Consider the following 16,800-nt stretch of genomic DNA (forward strand, 5'->3'; position numbering starts at 1 on the left):
GTGGTACATGCTTTAATCCCATCACTCGGAAGACAGTGGCAGGCAGATTTCTGAATCTGAGGTCAGCTTGGTCTACAGAGTGAGTTCCAGGACAGCCAAGGCTACATGGAGAAACCCAGTCTCAGAAGAAGAAGAAGAAGAAAAAAAAAAGCCTGGCGGAAGCATCTCCTTAGGTGTTTACTTAGTTCAGGTCAGTGCTGCTTGGCAGGGGTGGGGGGTGGGGTAGAGGGATGGGGTGGGGGGTGGGGGATGGTTACAGTCTGAAAACTCCAGTGCTGGGACTCGGCAAGGAGTGTAGAAATGGAGTCAGTATTCAGATGTTGACCGAAGTTTTTGTTTTGTTTTTGAGACAAAGTCACATTATTTTTCCCAGGCTGGTTTCCTGGGCTAAAGGAATCCTTCCACCAAGGCCTCTGCAGCTCCGGGACTGCCAGAATGCACCACCCTGCCTGGGGATGGAGTAGCTTTCCATCTGCCGAAGCTAACAATGGACACCAGTGTATAACTCCAGATCTCCACTATCAATTAGTAATTTATGGGTTTGAATTAATTTTCTCCTAATAATTCAGTTGATCTCACCTTACAAATCTATAGCTTCATAAATATTTGGCAATTTAAAAATGCATATTTTACCACTGACAATTTGAGATGTGCTACAGCACAACTTAATGGCCATTTCATTAAAATCATTACTACAAGTTTGAAAACTAAGGGCCAATATTAGGAAAGGCTTGAGTCTAAACCCCGTTCCTTCCTAAGAACAGGCCAAACTAATAGGTTAAAATGATTCTAGAATTTTCATTGCTTATCACATTTTTTAGTTTAGGATTACAATGATAAATGTTGAATTTTTTCAAGTATAGGAAAAAAATACAAACATCAAGGGAGGCAAGTCTATTTTTTAAATCCACCTTATAAAATATGAGTGTTTGCTTAGTTATTTGTATGTGTATGAGACTGTATGTATATCTGTGTGCCATATGCATATACAAGCCAGGGAGGATGCTAGATTCTCCTGGGATTGGAGTTACAGATGGTTGTAAGCTGCCATGTGGATGCTGGGAATCAAATGCAGGTCTTCTAGAAGAGCAGCCAGTGTACTTAACCATTGAGTCATCTCTCCAGCCCAAAATATATATATTTGTGAGGCAGATCAATACGTACTGAGAGGAAGTGATCCCCAAGATATGCTAGGCCATTATATATAACATATAAAAATTATATATAATATAATACAACCATATAGTATATAACATATAATTACATATTCTATAACATGATATGATATATAATATTGTTATATATGATGTGTAACATGTGATTATATTGTATTGCTACATATTATGTATAATACAATATAAAATGTAATATATATAATATAGAGGGAGAAGGGAGAGATACTTGTAATACAATGCTAGATTTAAAAAAAGAAACAAGTAGGCATAGAAAAAGTTGCAGACTACGGGGCTTGAGAGGTGTCTCAGCAGTTAAGAATGTGTATTAGTTTCTTTTCTGTTGCTGTGATGAAATATCACAAACAAAAGCAACTTAGGGAAGAATTTATTTTAGCCTGCAGTTCCGGATCTGGAGTCTATAGTGGGCCACCGGAAGCAGGAAGCTTGCTGCTTACATTTTCATCCTCCCAGGAAGCAGAGAGAGAGAGAGAGATGATGATGATGATGCAGGGAGAGGCTACAGACTAGCACTTGCTTTCTCCAGCTAGGTTCTGCCACCTAAAGGCTCCACAATTTTACCGTACAGTGCCCCCAGCAAGGAAGCAAGTGCTCAGATAAATGCACCTGAAAAGGACATTTCTCTTTGGAAGCACCAGAAGATGCTTGCTGCCCTTCCACAGGCCCTGAATTCAGGTCCAGCACCCACAGCGGGTAGGCTCACCACCGCTTATGACTCCAACCTCTGGTGATCTGTCACCTTCTTCTGTCTGTGAGCATCTACACACTGTGCACATACATGTATGCAGATGTACACATACACAAAATTTTAAAAATATTGTTAAAAGAAATAATTCAAAACTAATGCAACAGCTTAACAATTGATTGCCCCCTCTGATGAGCAGCGCTTGCAGGACCTGATTCCCTTCGTTACATATGTTTCAAATGCTTTGCATGAGTCCAGGATATTTTTTGTAACAAGAAGAGAATGTTTACATGTTGCAGCCTTACTTTTATGTGTTTTTGCTTCTGAGTGAGCAATTTCCACAAGACAGATGTGGTCCTACGGCAGGCCTGCTGCACTTCCATTCTTGACACTTTTTCTCCTATGTGGAAGCCAAGTTCTATTTTCTCTTTGAAGGCTATTTCTAGTTGTCATTCTGAAGACATTGGTTTTTTGTTTTTGTTTTGCGCAGGAAAGGGGGATTTTTACGTAGGAAACATGCACAGAAACACCCATTTGAGTTTCCTTATATTTCATTTCTAAGCCAGCTCTCTCCAATAAACAGGATAGAAGACAGAAACTGAGATGTTTTTAATTGAAAAGACTTGTTTTTAAAATGAAGATGAATTACTCATTATCAATCAGTTCATATTTTCAAACCTAAAATTTAGAAATTCTCATCAGTTATTCTGTGAAGCGATTAAACTACCATGTTTGGTTAATTTCAAGAGGCCTTATTGTAAGGCTTAGCAGTGGGCTGGTGAGGACTCTAGAGAACCTGGCTAGTGTGTGTGTGCATGGCCCAGAGCTGCCACAACAGAATAGAACAATATTTTACCTATCACTAAGAGAGAGGGGGGAGGGGCTGGAGAGATGGCTCAGAGGTTACGAGCACTGGCTGCTCTTCCAGAGGGCCTGAGTTCAACTCCCAGAAGCCACATGGTGGGCTCACAACCATCTGTAATGTGATCTGGTGCCCTCTTCTGGCATGAAGTTGTACACTCAGACACAACATTGTATACATAATAAATAATTAAATCTTAAAAGAATCCAACCGAAGTCAAAACAAATAACCCAAAACCACAGTCAGTTCCACCAGGACATGATGACTATACGAAACATATTTTCAGATTTATGTATGTAAAAAATGTGTATCTTGGAATCAACAAAACATTGCAATAGTAAAGTACAATGCCTAATGTCCTTCTTGAAATGGAACATCTCAAATTGCCTCTTGGGTACCCCAAATATAAACACAAACACTCGAACACATGCTCAGTAGCACGCCATCAGTTTATTGACCTATGTAAAAAAAATAATAGGTCTCAAAAAGTCAAAACAGTGAAAGTATATGCAAAAGGGCTATTTCCAATTCCAGAAGGCTATACAAATATGCAAAAAGGAATAAGTTATTCTTTTTTTTTCCAAAAAATTTCCCCGAACTTCATTTCTAATGATACAAATGACAGAGGACCAGTTTTATCAAACGATTTTTATGTATATATTACATGCTTTGGAATACAACTAGAAAAAATGTTCCAGAAAAGTTGTTGAGAAATGCCTCTATTCACAATATGAACAAGAAAAGTGTATAAAAGGGAGGGGGAAGGGAGCACCTTTTGTGGGAATTTGAAGCCGAATAAAGAGACAAAAATCAAGGCTGCTCTAAAAGCAAGCAAAACCCTACGAACAACATACTTAAGCTAACCGAGTTCCTCCAGGGGGGTATGAGGTAGTTTGGTCCTCATAATTCAGTCTCCTGCAGCTTGGAGTAAAACTCGTTTCCGCCAATCTTGTTTTGTCACTCTGTGACTCAGATTTACTTCTGGAGTTCCGATCGAACGTGGGTTTAACTTTCTGCTCTTCACCACTTTAAGGCACAAGATTCATCTACGATGTGGGCTGGCTTTGTCCTCTGGGGTCCCGACTGTTATCATCTCGAAACACTGTTTCAGACTCGAGTGGACACAGGCTCTCCACGTCCAGCCCACGGTTTCAAGTGACAGGGAAGGTAGGGAAGGCTGCAGTGTGAGCCCTTGGTGTTTGCTGGGAAGCACAGCAGGGTTTGGTGCTATGTACCTCAAGAAAATGGTCTCCAAGCAGCTGCGACCTCCTTCATTCCCTCTAGCTGGCTACCACTGAGTTACAGTACAGGATGCTACAGCAATCAGCATGACTAGACTCCGTAATAGGGTGCCTATGAAAACCATCACTTTGTAATATCCTAAGACATGTACACTCACTCAGAACTTCATGAAAAATCTAACTTCTCTTCAAGTAAGTCTCCAATACTGTCTAAATCATCCTCATCTGTTTGTAGAAACAGCCTGTTCTCTGTCCGCTCACAAGTTCAAACCTTGTGATGGTGAGCCACGCTTTAGGAGCTTCGGGGTTCCCTCTCTCTCGGCGTTCTAAACTGTGCTCTGAAATCTCTCGTCCTCCTTTCCAATGGGACAGACTCCCTGAATGTGTCACCAGGTCTGAGGCTTGTCTTTGACAATTGTTACCCCCTTCATAAGAGCTCACCGTGGGTCAAGGCTTCATGCCTGTCCTCTTGACAAGAGTCCCACAACGGGCTCAGACTTAAGGGTGGGTTAGTGCCTAGGGTTTGAAGACCAGACCTCATCCAGGGTCTTGTGCGGCTTAGGGTGCGATTCACTTTCAAACCACCTAAGTCTTCTCTTCACCCTTTGATGCCTTCAGTTTCTAAAGCCTTCTAGAAGACGGACAGACTAGTTGCAAGGCACACTAGTGTGAGAACGCGCAGTGCTCGGTCAGGAGGTCCAACTGCATTCAGACTAATGTTCCAGGCTTGGAGTCTTCGTGCCAAAAGAGTCTCTGCTCACTATTCTCCAGGTTGTCTTCCAACTCGTTTCCATCTGGACCGTCCAGCGGAGTGGGCTCTGCGTACTGCCTGTTAAAGGGAACCATGAAAGTTACTACCCGAATCTACTTCACTCTCTCTGTACAAACAGTCCAACAGGTTAGAGGGAAGCACTGTTAAGAAAAAAACCAAACAAACTCCAGAACCTATGACAAGAGTCAGAAAGTGCAGAGTCCCTTCACAGCACAATGGAACATTGTCTAGCAGGCACATTAAAAAAAAAAAAAAAAAATCAGTGAATTCTAAGGAGAGTTCTACCTTTGTTTAACTTTCATTTACTATTGATTAGGGCACAATGGGTATTAAGTTACCTGTTAACTTAAAGGCGTTTGCTGGAAGAAATACAAATGTAGTCTTTGCAGCAGAAAGTGTTCCGGGTCACTGTTTATTGCCCCATTGGACACTGCCTGGTTTGGTGTATGATTTAACAGTCCTGTCTCAGTTGTCCCTTTCACTGTTTTGAAACAGTGTAGCTAGTTTTAATAATAATAATAATAATAATAATAATAATATCGTTGACACATACTTCTTAATTTGTTAAAGAATAATATTTTAACTTTTTAAAAAGGCATCTTTTTGACAACTGCAAATTAAAAGAATAGACTACATGCTTTTCTCGGGGACAAGAAAAATACTTAAAAGTTAGTAGGGATACTTTGGAATATACATCATATCCTGAGGGTTTATGGGCCAAATATAAATTGTCAACGGCCCAGGAAATGACATCATTAAGGTACTTTGGTCTGAACACAGGCAGAAAACAAAATAGAAACAGTCACATTTGGATGGTATATTCAAACAAGCATAGCTTATTACACAGACGGTTCCGTTAAGCAAACCAGATCTTTAACAGTAGGTTAAAAGGAGGTTAGTTAGTTAGTAGATGTCTGTTTTCAATTCCAAAGTCTCTTAGTAAAGCTGAGTAAAAAGTCTTTGGTAGGAGAGCCTGGAGAATAAATTCAGGAGTTTTAGTGCTTTCAGGAAATATCAAAGCAAAGTCAGAGTCCACAAGCTCACGCGGCAGCCAGGGAGGGCGAAAGCCCTGCTGTAGAGGAGCACAGGAGGAGCGGAGCACTGTACTTACTACCGCTGGCTACACGGAGCAAGACAGAGCTTAAGACTGATCTCCCTGCTGTTGTCACAGCCATCCGCTGCGACAGAGGGCCTCCACTGTGCCTAGTGATGGGGAGAGTTAGACAGGGAAAGGGAGAGGAAGACAGAAAGTGAAAGAAAACAAGTTCATCTGAAAACTGTGGCATAAAGCACAGATTTGCCTCTTCTGAGACACTCCTAGCACAAGAGACTTCTGCCTGTTGACCTCGAGGAATTCACCAACACCAAGTTTACCAAACCGTACCAGGGATTAGGTTGCCAATAAAAACTCTTAGCTTTCTGTAAACAACATAGAGCTTGCTTATTTGAAAAACAAAAACAAAACAAAACAAAACACTTATATGTTGCTGAGCATTTTAAGACTTTAGTGTGGACAATCTAGAGTTTTTCCTGTATGTCATTAAACTTAGTTTGTCTCTTTTATTATCAAAAAATAATATGTTAATTGTACAAAATAGGGTTCACTGTAACATTTTCACATGTGTATGTATTGTGTCTCTGATTTTAAAAATCGTGCCTTTTGTTGACTCGCTTGCATTGTTTTCTTAGACAGGGTCTCACTTTAAAGCCCAGACTGATTTTAAACTAATTATGCATCCTAGGTTGCCCTCGAGTTTGCCTCAGCCACTCAGAAGCATGAACTATCATGGCAGCTTTAAAAACATGTTTCCATAAGAATGCATCATACAGTGTTAAGGCAAATTTCTGAAGCTCTATGAATGGTGATTGTTGTATTTGGTTTGTTAGTAAATTGAATTAAATAAAAATGATCAGACTGTATCATAGTTTGTTTCTTCTTCTTCTTTTTTTTCTTCAATCTTACATAAGACAGATTGAAATATGTGCTCCGATCATGTCTGTAGCATAAATGTTGCCCATTCATTTGAAGAGCAGGAACATAAAAATGCACTTTTCCCTAGGAGGTTGCACACACCTTTAATCCCAGCCCTGGGGAGGCAGAGGGATAGGTGGATCTTTAAATTCAAGGCCAGCCTGGTCTACAATGAGTTCTAGGACAGCCAGGGCTACACAGAGAAACCTTGTTTTGAAAAAACAAAAGCCAACCCCGCCCTCCCAAAAAATCCACATACCAAAACCAATTAAGCAGCCCCTTCCCAAAAGCCCCACACTTTTCAGTTTTAAGCATTAACCCTACTTTGGAGGTGAATCCTGAGGAGGTGGTTTGGAATGCTAACAAACATACTGCACAGTGTATTATTAGTATCAGTACTAATAAAAAGGGACATAAATTATTCAACAACTAGGGTGCTTTTAGATAAAGCATCATATATTGAGTAATTAGTCATTTATGTAAGGTTTAAAAAGTTTAACCATAGCCACATAAAAGGTGATACACACCTTTAATCCCAGCACTTGGGAGGCAGAGGCAGGTGAATCTCTTAGTTTGAGCCCAGCCTGGTCTACATGGTGAGTTCCAGGACAGCCAAGGTTATATAGAGAAACCCTTCCTTAAAAAACCAAACTATCGTGAGGCAGAGGCAGGTGGATTGCTGTGAGTTCGAGGCCAGCCTGGTCTACAAAGTAAGTGAGTCTAGGACAGCCAAGGCTACATAGAGAAACCCTGTCTCAAAAAACAAAAAACAAAAACAAAAAACAAAAAAACCCAAAACCAACCAAACAAACAAAAACCAAAACCCAAACTAACGAACAAAAAGTTTAACCACATAGGAATGTATTTTTATGATATTAAATTTTTAGAATGAGATGTATAATTTCATACATAATATAAAATGCAAAACTATATCATTATTTGTGTTAGGATGGACAGGAAAACAGTGAAATGTATCAGATGTTTGTATCACTCTCTGGCTGGTGAGATTATGGCTCCATTGTTATTTTTTTTACTCCTTTATTATTTTCCGTATTTTTTGCACAATGAGTGCCTGTGAATATACACCCACCCACACCACAATGGAGCTTTAAATAGCTTCCAATTTCCTGCAGTCTATGCCTCTTCTGACACCAGCCTTCTCTATTCAGCCATCTTGGTCTGACTGAAATACATAAGCAGACTTGGTAAAAATGGGTTTTCTTCTCAGGATGTTTAGCAAGTTCCTGGATTCAATGCAGCTGCCATTAACAACATTAGGACTATCTTGTGCACTAATCAGCAGAAAAAAGAAAAACACTGTTCAAACACAAAAAGTATTTGCAAATATACTCACCAAAGTGATGAGAGCTGTGCTGAAAACGTTCAGCTCAAACCTGGGGCTGCACATTTTGGCTCCTATTGCGAACCCATTTTTAAACATTATTTGTACACGTCCTAGCCTGCTGACGTCCTATGAAGTACAGTTTCGCCAAACGTCTATTTTGAGCACACCCTTTGTTGAGCTGAGACAATTGGCTTAATATTTCAAGCCAAGAAAAACCCTAGTGGAATGTGGGAAAAGAAAAACAAGGACTGGGAGACTGAAAACTTCCAACTAGCTTGGAACACCAACTGCCTCTGCAGGGAGATGCTAACCTGCCCAGGTCACTAGCACAGACATTTCACAAGCAGAAGTCTCTCTGTAAGTCTCCTTCACCAAAAGCAGCAATGAGACTTAAGCATCAAAATTAAAAAAAAAAAAAAAAAAAAAAAAAAAGAACCCCCCCAAAATGCCTGTCTTCACTGCACTGTGGGTGAGGACAGCTGGGTTAAGAGAAATGAATGAAGCTAATTCTTCCATCTGCAGAAATACTGAAAAGCACACAATACTATCTCTGTGATATTGGGGGCAGGGCACTTGTTAGGTTTTATTGTAATCTATTTTATGCATTTTAATAGACCCGAGATGATACGATAGCATTCTATCTGCTCTATCCACCTGCCTATCATCTATGCCAGGGGAGTTAGTCAGATGTCCATCTGTAAAGAACTGTGCTTCTTTAGAGTTGCACTGTAACTGGCCTTGCTTGTGTGTTCCCTTTACTGTTTACAGGAAACCACTTTCAAAGACAGATAAGACAGCTGGCTGTGTCCACTATGCCTTGGTAAACAAAAAAGATAGCGGGTGGTGAAATCCAACTGACCAACTGTTGGCTGGACTTTGGTACAAAGGGCTTTACTGGGGGAAGAGATATTTTTCTTGCACTTTTCCAGAAGAGACTTAAATGGATATGACTCACAAGACACTTTTACGTACACCCTTAAAGTAGAAGAAAAAGCAAAAGCCCGACTTTAGACAGAGACCTTAATGCATGCAGCTGTAAGGACAGGGCTGAATTTGGCTGAGCTACATGGAGCTCAGAAAACTTTCAAAGTCCAGTTGTATTTTTGGCTTTGCTGGCCACGTGCTATTTGTCAAAGCCACTGGGCTTTGCCCTCGGAGTGTGAGCACGGACGCAGCTAACATGTAGACTAGTGAGCATGGTGTCCAATGAAACACTATGTACTGAATGAGGTGACAGTTGGGCTCAGCCCGTAGGCTCTTTCTTGTTTACCAAATCCCAGGTTGCACCTTGTCACACTGAGCCTGCAGTGTAGGAGCAGTGCATCCTTCGAAGAGGGCCAGGCTCCTAGAGTCTTGTCAGTACCGTCTCACCTGTTAGGAGAAGGCAAGGGATGGTAGATGGTGCCACAGTAGCTGGTGTAGGGAGAATGCACTGGATTTTCGTATTCAGATAGCCCCATGGTTAACTGCGTCCTCCAGTTCCCGGAAGCATTTGTAGAAGACACTAGAAATAAGAGGAGGGAGAGAGAAAGCATTAGTTTAAATATTCCAAGTATGTTCACATTGTTTCACAGTGTGTGGAGCTGAGAGATGAAAGGCCTGGGTTTAGTTTTGAATCTGCTGGTGCTGGAGATGGGTCCAAGCCCTGACCCTATTCTACCTCTGAGACAGACCCCTAATTCAGTTTGTTGGCTTAGTAGCTGGCTGGGTGTCTTGGGCAAACAGCTTATCCTTTTGAAACTCCAGCTTTGTTAATGAAATAAGTGTATTCTGTGTGATTGCAGCACCAGGACCAAAGGTAACATATTTAGCCTAGCACAGAGTAAAGACACACAGCATGGTTAAGTGTCGTCGTCAACAGAGTTAGTGGAAGGGAAAGAAACACATGGCCAGTTACATACAGTTTTACATAGCTCAGAAGGAAAAGGGAGAGGTTGGTTGGTGGAGGAAAAGCCTTCAGCCAGGTGACTTGTTGAGACTTGACTGCTAAGGGCAACACCGGCTGGCCGCTGGCAAGACAGGACGTTTTCTGTTGTTGAATAAAGAGCGAAGGGGGTGGGGGGTGGGGGGTGGAGAAGCTAGCAGAAGGAGGAAGGGATGAGTTTTGCAGAAGGGTGGGACCAGGAGAGGACAAGGGAATAATTTGGAAGCAGAGCCGGATTGAAGGCATGTCACTGGGTTTCGGCTGTCCTCTTTGTAAAGCCAGTCCAGCCTACACCCGGGGTTGCACAGGTGGCTCTCCAGCCCTGTGCATATCCAAGTCTCACACAGACAGCCCTGGTCATGACTCTTCCTGTTGCCCATGTTCTGTTCCTGGCCACTGACCTCTTTCCATACCCACAAGCCACCTACAATCACCACAGACAGACCCACTTCAAAATCCATCTGTGGTAGTAAAGCCATTTGATTTTTCACTAACAGATGTAGGATGCTCATGGTAGGTTTCTAAGCCTAAGCCGTAAGTGGGGGTTCTAACACTTGGGGATCAGACTGTTGGAGGTGGGACAGAGCCCTACATTGTCACCTGCCAGCCTAGGGGATTGGCAGGGTCATTCAAACTCTCTAAACCAGAGTCACTTAACTGTAAAATAAGAATAATAGCAAATCTAACTATAGGACTCACCCTACAGCACGGCTGCTCATATTAAAAGGGCACCCCGGCACAGAGAGCTGACAAGAAGAGGTGGCTACTGCCACTTCTGAAACTGAGTCACCACGAAGCCTTCATCAGGTGGTGCAAAATCTGACTAATCAGAAACAGGAAATGTAGCTCTCCATGTGACAGATTCGTGCCTGCAGAAGTACATCTCTTAAAGCTATAAAGTAGGGGCAGGAACATTCCAGAAGGGATTTCCGGGAGTCTTGATCTCATCCACCTAATTCTTTATAAAGGATGCTCTCAGCCAGGTGTGGTAGGGCAGGCATGGGAGAGGCCTTGTGAGTTTGAGGCCAGCTCAGGACACACTGTAAGATTTTATCTTAAAACACCAAAGGGGGAGGGTGTTGGGGTGAGGAGGAATGCTTTGGGAGGTACAGTCAGCAGAACTGACACCAGGTCCGAACCAGGAAGTATTAACTCCATTTTCACCCTTGCCCTAGATACAAAGCCAGCAGCCAAGACAGTGGAGGGTTTTAAACCACACCTGTTTTCCCCTGGGCATTTCCCCCAGCCCTGTGCACCAAAAGCCATTCAGAGGAATTTCTAGACCCCTGTTTGCTTTTATTCTTGGAGAACTCTGTCCGGTGTTATCTGTGAAAGCTTCTCATGCTTCCCCCTGAACTCTCGATGACAGCCATAAACCCTAGGGAATACCGATGGAGGCCTCTTCATGTGTTATGTGTGGTCATCGGTGGGATTATCCTAGCGGAAGTCCAAAGTCCTAGAAACAGGTCTGAAATGGAACCCAAGCAGAAGTCTCCAGGGTAGTGTCTCTTGCCAGCAAACTTAAGAATCACAAAGGTACAAGTCACCCTGACTGTTAACACAGGCTTGGGAATTCCCATGCATGCTTAAGGGAGGCAGCAAAACACAGGACACCCAGATTTTTATGCAGTTTAAATATTCATTCATTTCTTCAAATCTGAAGCTTATTTAATTTTCATTTACATTCCTTCAGCTGCTGACTAGACCCTGAGCTCACGTTGGCCAGACATTGCTTCAGGACTGAGCTCTCATTGTGGTGGGCAGATCTGCCCTCAGCTCCTACTTTTTTGTTTGTTTGTTTTGGTTTTTTGTTTTTTTCCTACTTAAATTCCTTAGAACAGGTTAGGGCGTGCAGCAGGTGCTCTGCAAATGGGAGCAGAGGGAGTGGCCAAACACCATATAAGGGCTAGAAAGGGAATGCTTTTGATGATCAAAATTACCTACAAAAAATTCCTGGGGTTTTTGATAATGGTGGTAGACATGGAGGCAGGCTTCCAAGCACCGCAGGCAAGCAAGCCTTCTACCACTGAACTATGACCTCAGTCTCCCAAATTCCTTATATTAGCAATTCAGTAGGATATAGTACATACTGAGATAAGATAAGCAAAATACGCAGAACAATACTTAAATACTAGCTTCTATCAGAATTACTGTAAACCTTATGCAGGCAGGTACAAGAATATTCAGTCTTCAGACTTATCACATCTCAGCCAGTGGGAAGGGATGCATGGTCCTTAATGCCTTCTGCTAGCCTTACACATGTCTTTATTCTTTACAAGTGTCAAACTCCAACGATGAGAATATACTTAAGCGGTGTGGTTATCACCATATCACCCTGATAACACAAAGCTTATGAAAGCACCAACAACAGGACAGCACACAGACGAGGTAACTAACTCAGGAAGTGTTGGGCTCCACTCTACAAACAGCTTCACGAGACTCTTAGGCTGTAGAGCGCTGTTCAAGTTGGCAGCTCTTACTGTGGGTCCACTGAATGGCCACCACTTGGGGACTAATCTCCTCCTAAGCCTTGGATAGGAGCGGTTTTGGGTAGGTTGGGAGTATGATACATGGTGGTGCCATGGGTGATGTGCTTGCCCAGTCATCTTACCTGAAGAGTAGGAAGATGCTCGACTGCTTGGAGAACAGGGCACCGGCAGCCCAGCAAATCCCAGGCACCTCTGTGATCCCCTGTCTGAGTCAAAGCTAGTCTGCGGGCTGTGGCCCTGATCCTTTTGCCCAGAAGCCCTCTGGTACCAGCCACGCAGGTGCTCAGCAACTAAGGCCTTGTGGATGTTTTTGGTGATGTGCTCAGATTTCACGGCAGCCTTCCTTGGCAGCCGTAGAGTTGCATAAGGGTTATGGGGCACGCGGTCCACCTCGTCTTCGTGGAGAGACCTGCTGTAGTCCCTCTGGCGGTCATATCCATAGTGAGCTGAGGATCGGTAGGAAGGATTGACACTGTACTGTCCCTCGGTGTCATTCTCGTAGACATAGCCGCCACCATAATACAGGTCACACTCGGCATATGGTGGATATCCGGTGATACAGTAACCTGAAGGGGGTGGGTCCTGACCCTTTGAGTAGATACCGTTCCTCAAAGTATCCTTTTGTGCCAGGTTGGGCATGCTTCCTGAATTGGAAGTAGAAACGTTGTGTTTCTTGGACCTTCTCCTACCCCGGGCACGGGTGTCCAGAGTCTGGGTGGTGTAGTAAGGGCCGGCAGCAGGGGTCACACAGTAATACTCGGAGCTTGACTGGCTGGTGTACGAAGACCCATCATCCAGGACCTCGGTGCTGCTGCTTCTTTGGGATTTGGAAAGGGTGAAGAATGGCTTGTCACTGTCCATCTCGGAGAGCAGGCGGGACTGGGACTCCAAGCTTCCGCTTCGCTGGCGGCAATGCTGAGATGAAGAGTCCGGTCTGAAAGGAGAGACGGGGAGGTGAGTACAGTAGCGGGCCCAAGGGGGAAGAAAAGAACACTAGGCTGAGGGCAGGAGGGACGGCTCCATAGCAGGATGTTTGCTATGTGAGCATGGAAACTTGAGCTCGGTACAGCAGAGCCCCCTGTTAAAACGCCAGGCATAGTGCCTGCAATCTCAACACCAGGGTCGTGGTGACAGGCTTGTTGGCCAGCCAGTCTAGCCAAATTTGTGAGCTCCAGGATCAATGGGAGACCTTATCTCAAAAATTAAGATGGAAAGCTGATTGGAGAAGGTACCCCCATGTTGACTTCCGGTCTCCACATACGCGTACAGTCATGTACACGGGTACCCACACAATGTGCACATACAGGGACACACGCCACGCAGAGCAAAGGACATGTTGAATGGATTTTTAAGTTCTAAATTTACTAGGACTTTGCCGGTTTCCAAGTTTGACTACACAGCAGAGTCTGTCTGTTCGCTTCATGCACTGGCTCACATACATGCTTCTTATCACAGTTAAAATAAGGGAAGACTCAGTTCTGTTACTGTGCAAGTCAAATCCCTTCTTGAGGCTAGGGAGGATACCTACGGTAATACGCAGCCTGCATTAAAGCTGGAAGATGCCCTCCAAAGGGCTGTTGGAGGCCCCTCTGTCCTCACATAGCACTAGCTTATATAAGAGTAGAAAGAGAGGCAAAGTGGAGCGGAGCCTGGGTCTAAGTCAGAGACACCGGTGAGGAGCCATGTATCTGAGACTCCGTGGTATGGCTGTCTAGTCACCAGCTGTAGGAGTTAGGACAAGATATTTAACCTCTCTCAGTTTTTCTTCTGTGTTTGCAACATGTGATGAGCATGGTACCTAACATGTACTTCCTAACAGGCTTGCTGTGGGTACTGACTGAAACAGCGTGCATAAGGAATTAAGGGGGCTGAGGATACGGCTCAGTAGGGAGTGCCTGCTGAGCACGTGTAAAGCCCTGGGTTTGCACCTTGGCGCCACATAATCTAGGTGTAGTGGTGTAGTTCTGTAATCCAGCACTGAGGTGGTGGAGGCAGGAGGATGAGGAGTTCCCGGTCATTCTTGGCTGCACAGTGAGTTCAAGGCCAACCTGGACTATAGGAAACGGTGTTGCTAAATAATCATCGTTGTAAAAAATAAAAGAAGATAAAACGATTAACACAGAGCTCCGCAAAAACATCACTGCAATTATTATCGTCCTTGCCAATGAATGGTGAATGGTAATATCTAATTGGTGGAATTAAAGTACTAAAAATCCAGTGTATACCTGGAGGAATCAAGTACATGGTCTTTGTTGACAAATTAGAAATTGTAAATTAGAAGCCAGGTGTGGTTGGCGCACGCCTTTAATCCTAGCACTGGGGAGGCAGACGCAGGAGGATCTCTGTGAATTCGAGGCCAACTTGGTCTAAGAGAGTTCCAGGACAGGCAAAGCTACACAGAGAAACCCTGTCTCAAAAAACCAACCAACCAACCAACCAACCAAACAAACAAAAAAAAAAGAAAAAAAGAAGGAAAGAAAGAAAGAATGTAAGTATATGTTAGCAGGAAATGGGTTATAATGAGTCAGGGCTACCATTGTATAAAGTCTGTTTAAAAGATTTAGAAATGCAACAAAAGCCAGGCAAACCCTCAAGTCAAAACTGACGGAGCCAAAGCTGTGGGAATGAAGCTCTTACTCCAGGTGGCTGCTGCTGTAGGCATTCCGAGTCAGGACTGGCGTGGTGGGCATGCTCCGTCCTCCCTGGGGCCGCCTCTCCAGGGTTTTGTAAGGGCTGCTGTGGGTGGACAGCATTTCTCTGCAATTAAAAGGAAGTGAAGAAATGATGAGCCTCCCAATGCTCCTTGTTATACATTGATATGAAACGTACTGGGAAGGGATGGACAGGAGAAGAATGAAGGGGCGTCTCTCTCCAGGTGAGCATCCTGAGAGGTCCTGGGTGGCTGTTAGTGGAAGCACATGTGCTCTGACTCTGTGAGGCCGTGCTTGCAGCCAATAGAAGGACGCTTAATAGGGTAAACTGAGAGCAACTAGAGTGAGGCTCGGCAGACCCTTCTTCCAGCAAGTCTAGTAATAACTATTTGAGGCTTCGACACACACACACAGCGGAAGAGAGTAGGTGCTGCCACATCCCAACAAAAACTTAATGCCGTTTTCAGACATCACCCAATATTGCTTTTGACCAGTCCTTCTAACTTCTTAACTCATGGTGGCAGAGTCGGTATGGCTCACAGGCTGTTATCGGCTGGAACTCAACTAAAATGCATCATCTTTAAATCATGTTTCCCTACTTCTCAGAATGCTAATAACATAACTAGCTAAGGGGAGGTCATAACACTGGTGTGGAAGCACAAAATTAACACACACAGATTTGGGCATCAGCTCCCCAGTGCCCAGGAGGAAACTCCCTGAACAACTGTCTACTTCCTGTGAATGTAAACCAAGCGCATTATAGCTCAGAGGCACAAAATAAACATTTGGGTATCCATAATGTGAGACCACACACACAGCATGAAATTTTTTTTCATATATTTTTCCTAAGTGATATACTTACAGGTATCTACATTTTAAACAAAAAGAGATCTTACTTTGTATGTTTAATATTTACTTAAAAAGTAAAGTTGCATACAGCATTTTCATATTGCTTAATATTTGTTTATACTATCTTTTTATTTTGTTGTTAATTAATTTATATTTTATTTTTAGCACTGAAGACAGGATCTCTTTTGGTAGTCCGGGCTGACCTTCCGGCTACTCTCAAACTTTGAGTAATTCTTCTTCAGCTTTCTGATGCTATGCTTACAGGCACACATTGCTGATTATGGCTCTACAATGCCATTTTAATGAATCCATAATCATTATACCATGTTACTTTATGATAATTTATTTGAACAGTCCACAAGTCGACCATTTCTTTAGAGTCAAGGTTATAAAGTTAAACTATGAAATCCCTGGCCTGCCAAAATTTGACTGTAAACTCTCCCAAAAGCTCATGGGGTGAAATCTTGGCTTGTGATCTGTTGGGGTTGCTAGAAAGTGATGGAGCCTGGGAGGTGAGGCAAGGGGGATGAAGGGAGGCCATGAGGGGCATCCCCCCAGAAGGAGAAACTGGGATCAGCTACTTCCTGTCTCTCTGATTCTCAGTTATCAAAAAGTGAGTCCTCAGTTCTACCACATGCCCCGCCCCGCCCCCACCACGATGCACCGCTAGCCATGGCCATGTTGCTCTCCTAACCACAGACCCAAAAGGAAGTGGCCAGGTAATCTGGCCTCAAATGTCTTGAAGCAACAAGCTTTTTCATTTTGATTTTTGTTTGTTTGCTTTTTGAAACAGGGGTTCTGTGTCACCCTGGCTGTC

General features: G+C 43.4%; 1 protein-coding gene across 4 annotated transcripts in view; it reads right to left on the minus strand.

Moving 5' to 3' along the window:
• Positions 1-3,916: 3,916 nt before the first annotated feature.
• Positions 3,917-16,800, minus strand: part of Frmd4b (FERM domain containing 4B) — a 313,962-nt gene continuing 301,078 nt past the window's right edge. For all 4 annotated transcript variants that reach the window (XM_051154965.1, XM_051154962.1, XM_051154963.1 and 1 more), the window contains 4 exons: positions 15,121-15,240; positions 12,606-13,417; positions 9,442-9,574; positions 3,917-4,810 (listed from right to left, as the gene is read on the minus strand). In XM_051154965.1, the coding sequence (XP_051010922.1) occupies positions 4,690-4,810; positions 9,442-9,574; positions 12,606-13,417; positions 15,121-15,240 (1,186 nt within the window). In that variant the 3' untranslated portion in view covers positions 3,917-4,689. The remainder of the gene's footprint in view (positions 4,811-9,441; positions 9,575-12,605; positions 13,418-15,120; positions 15,241-16,800) is intronic.

The sequence above is a fragment of the Acomys russatus genome, chromosome 13 (genome assembly GCF_903995435.1).
Source record: "Acomys russatus chromosome 13, mAcoRus1.1, whole genome shotgun sequence".
In the NCBI taxonomy this organism is placed as follows: Eukaryota; Metazoa; Chordata; class Mammalia; order Rodentia; family Muridae; genus Acomys; species Acomys russatus.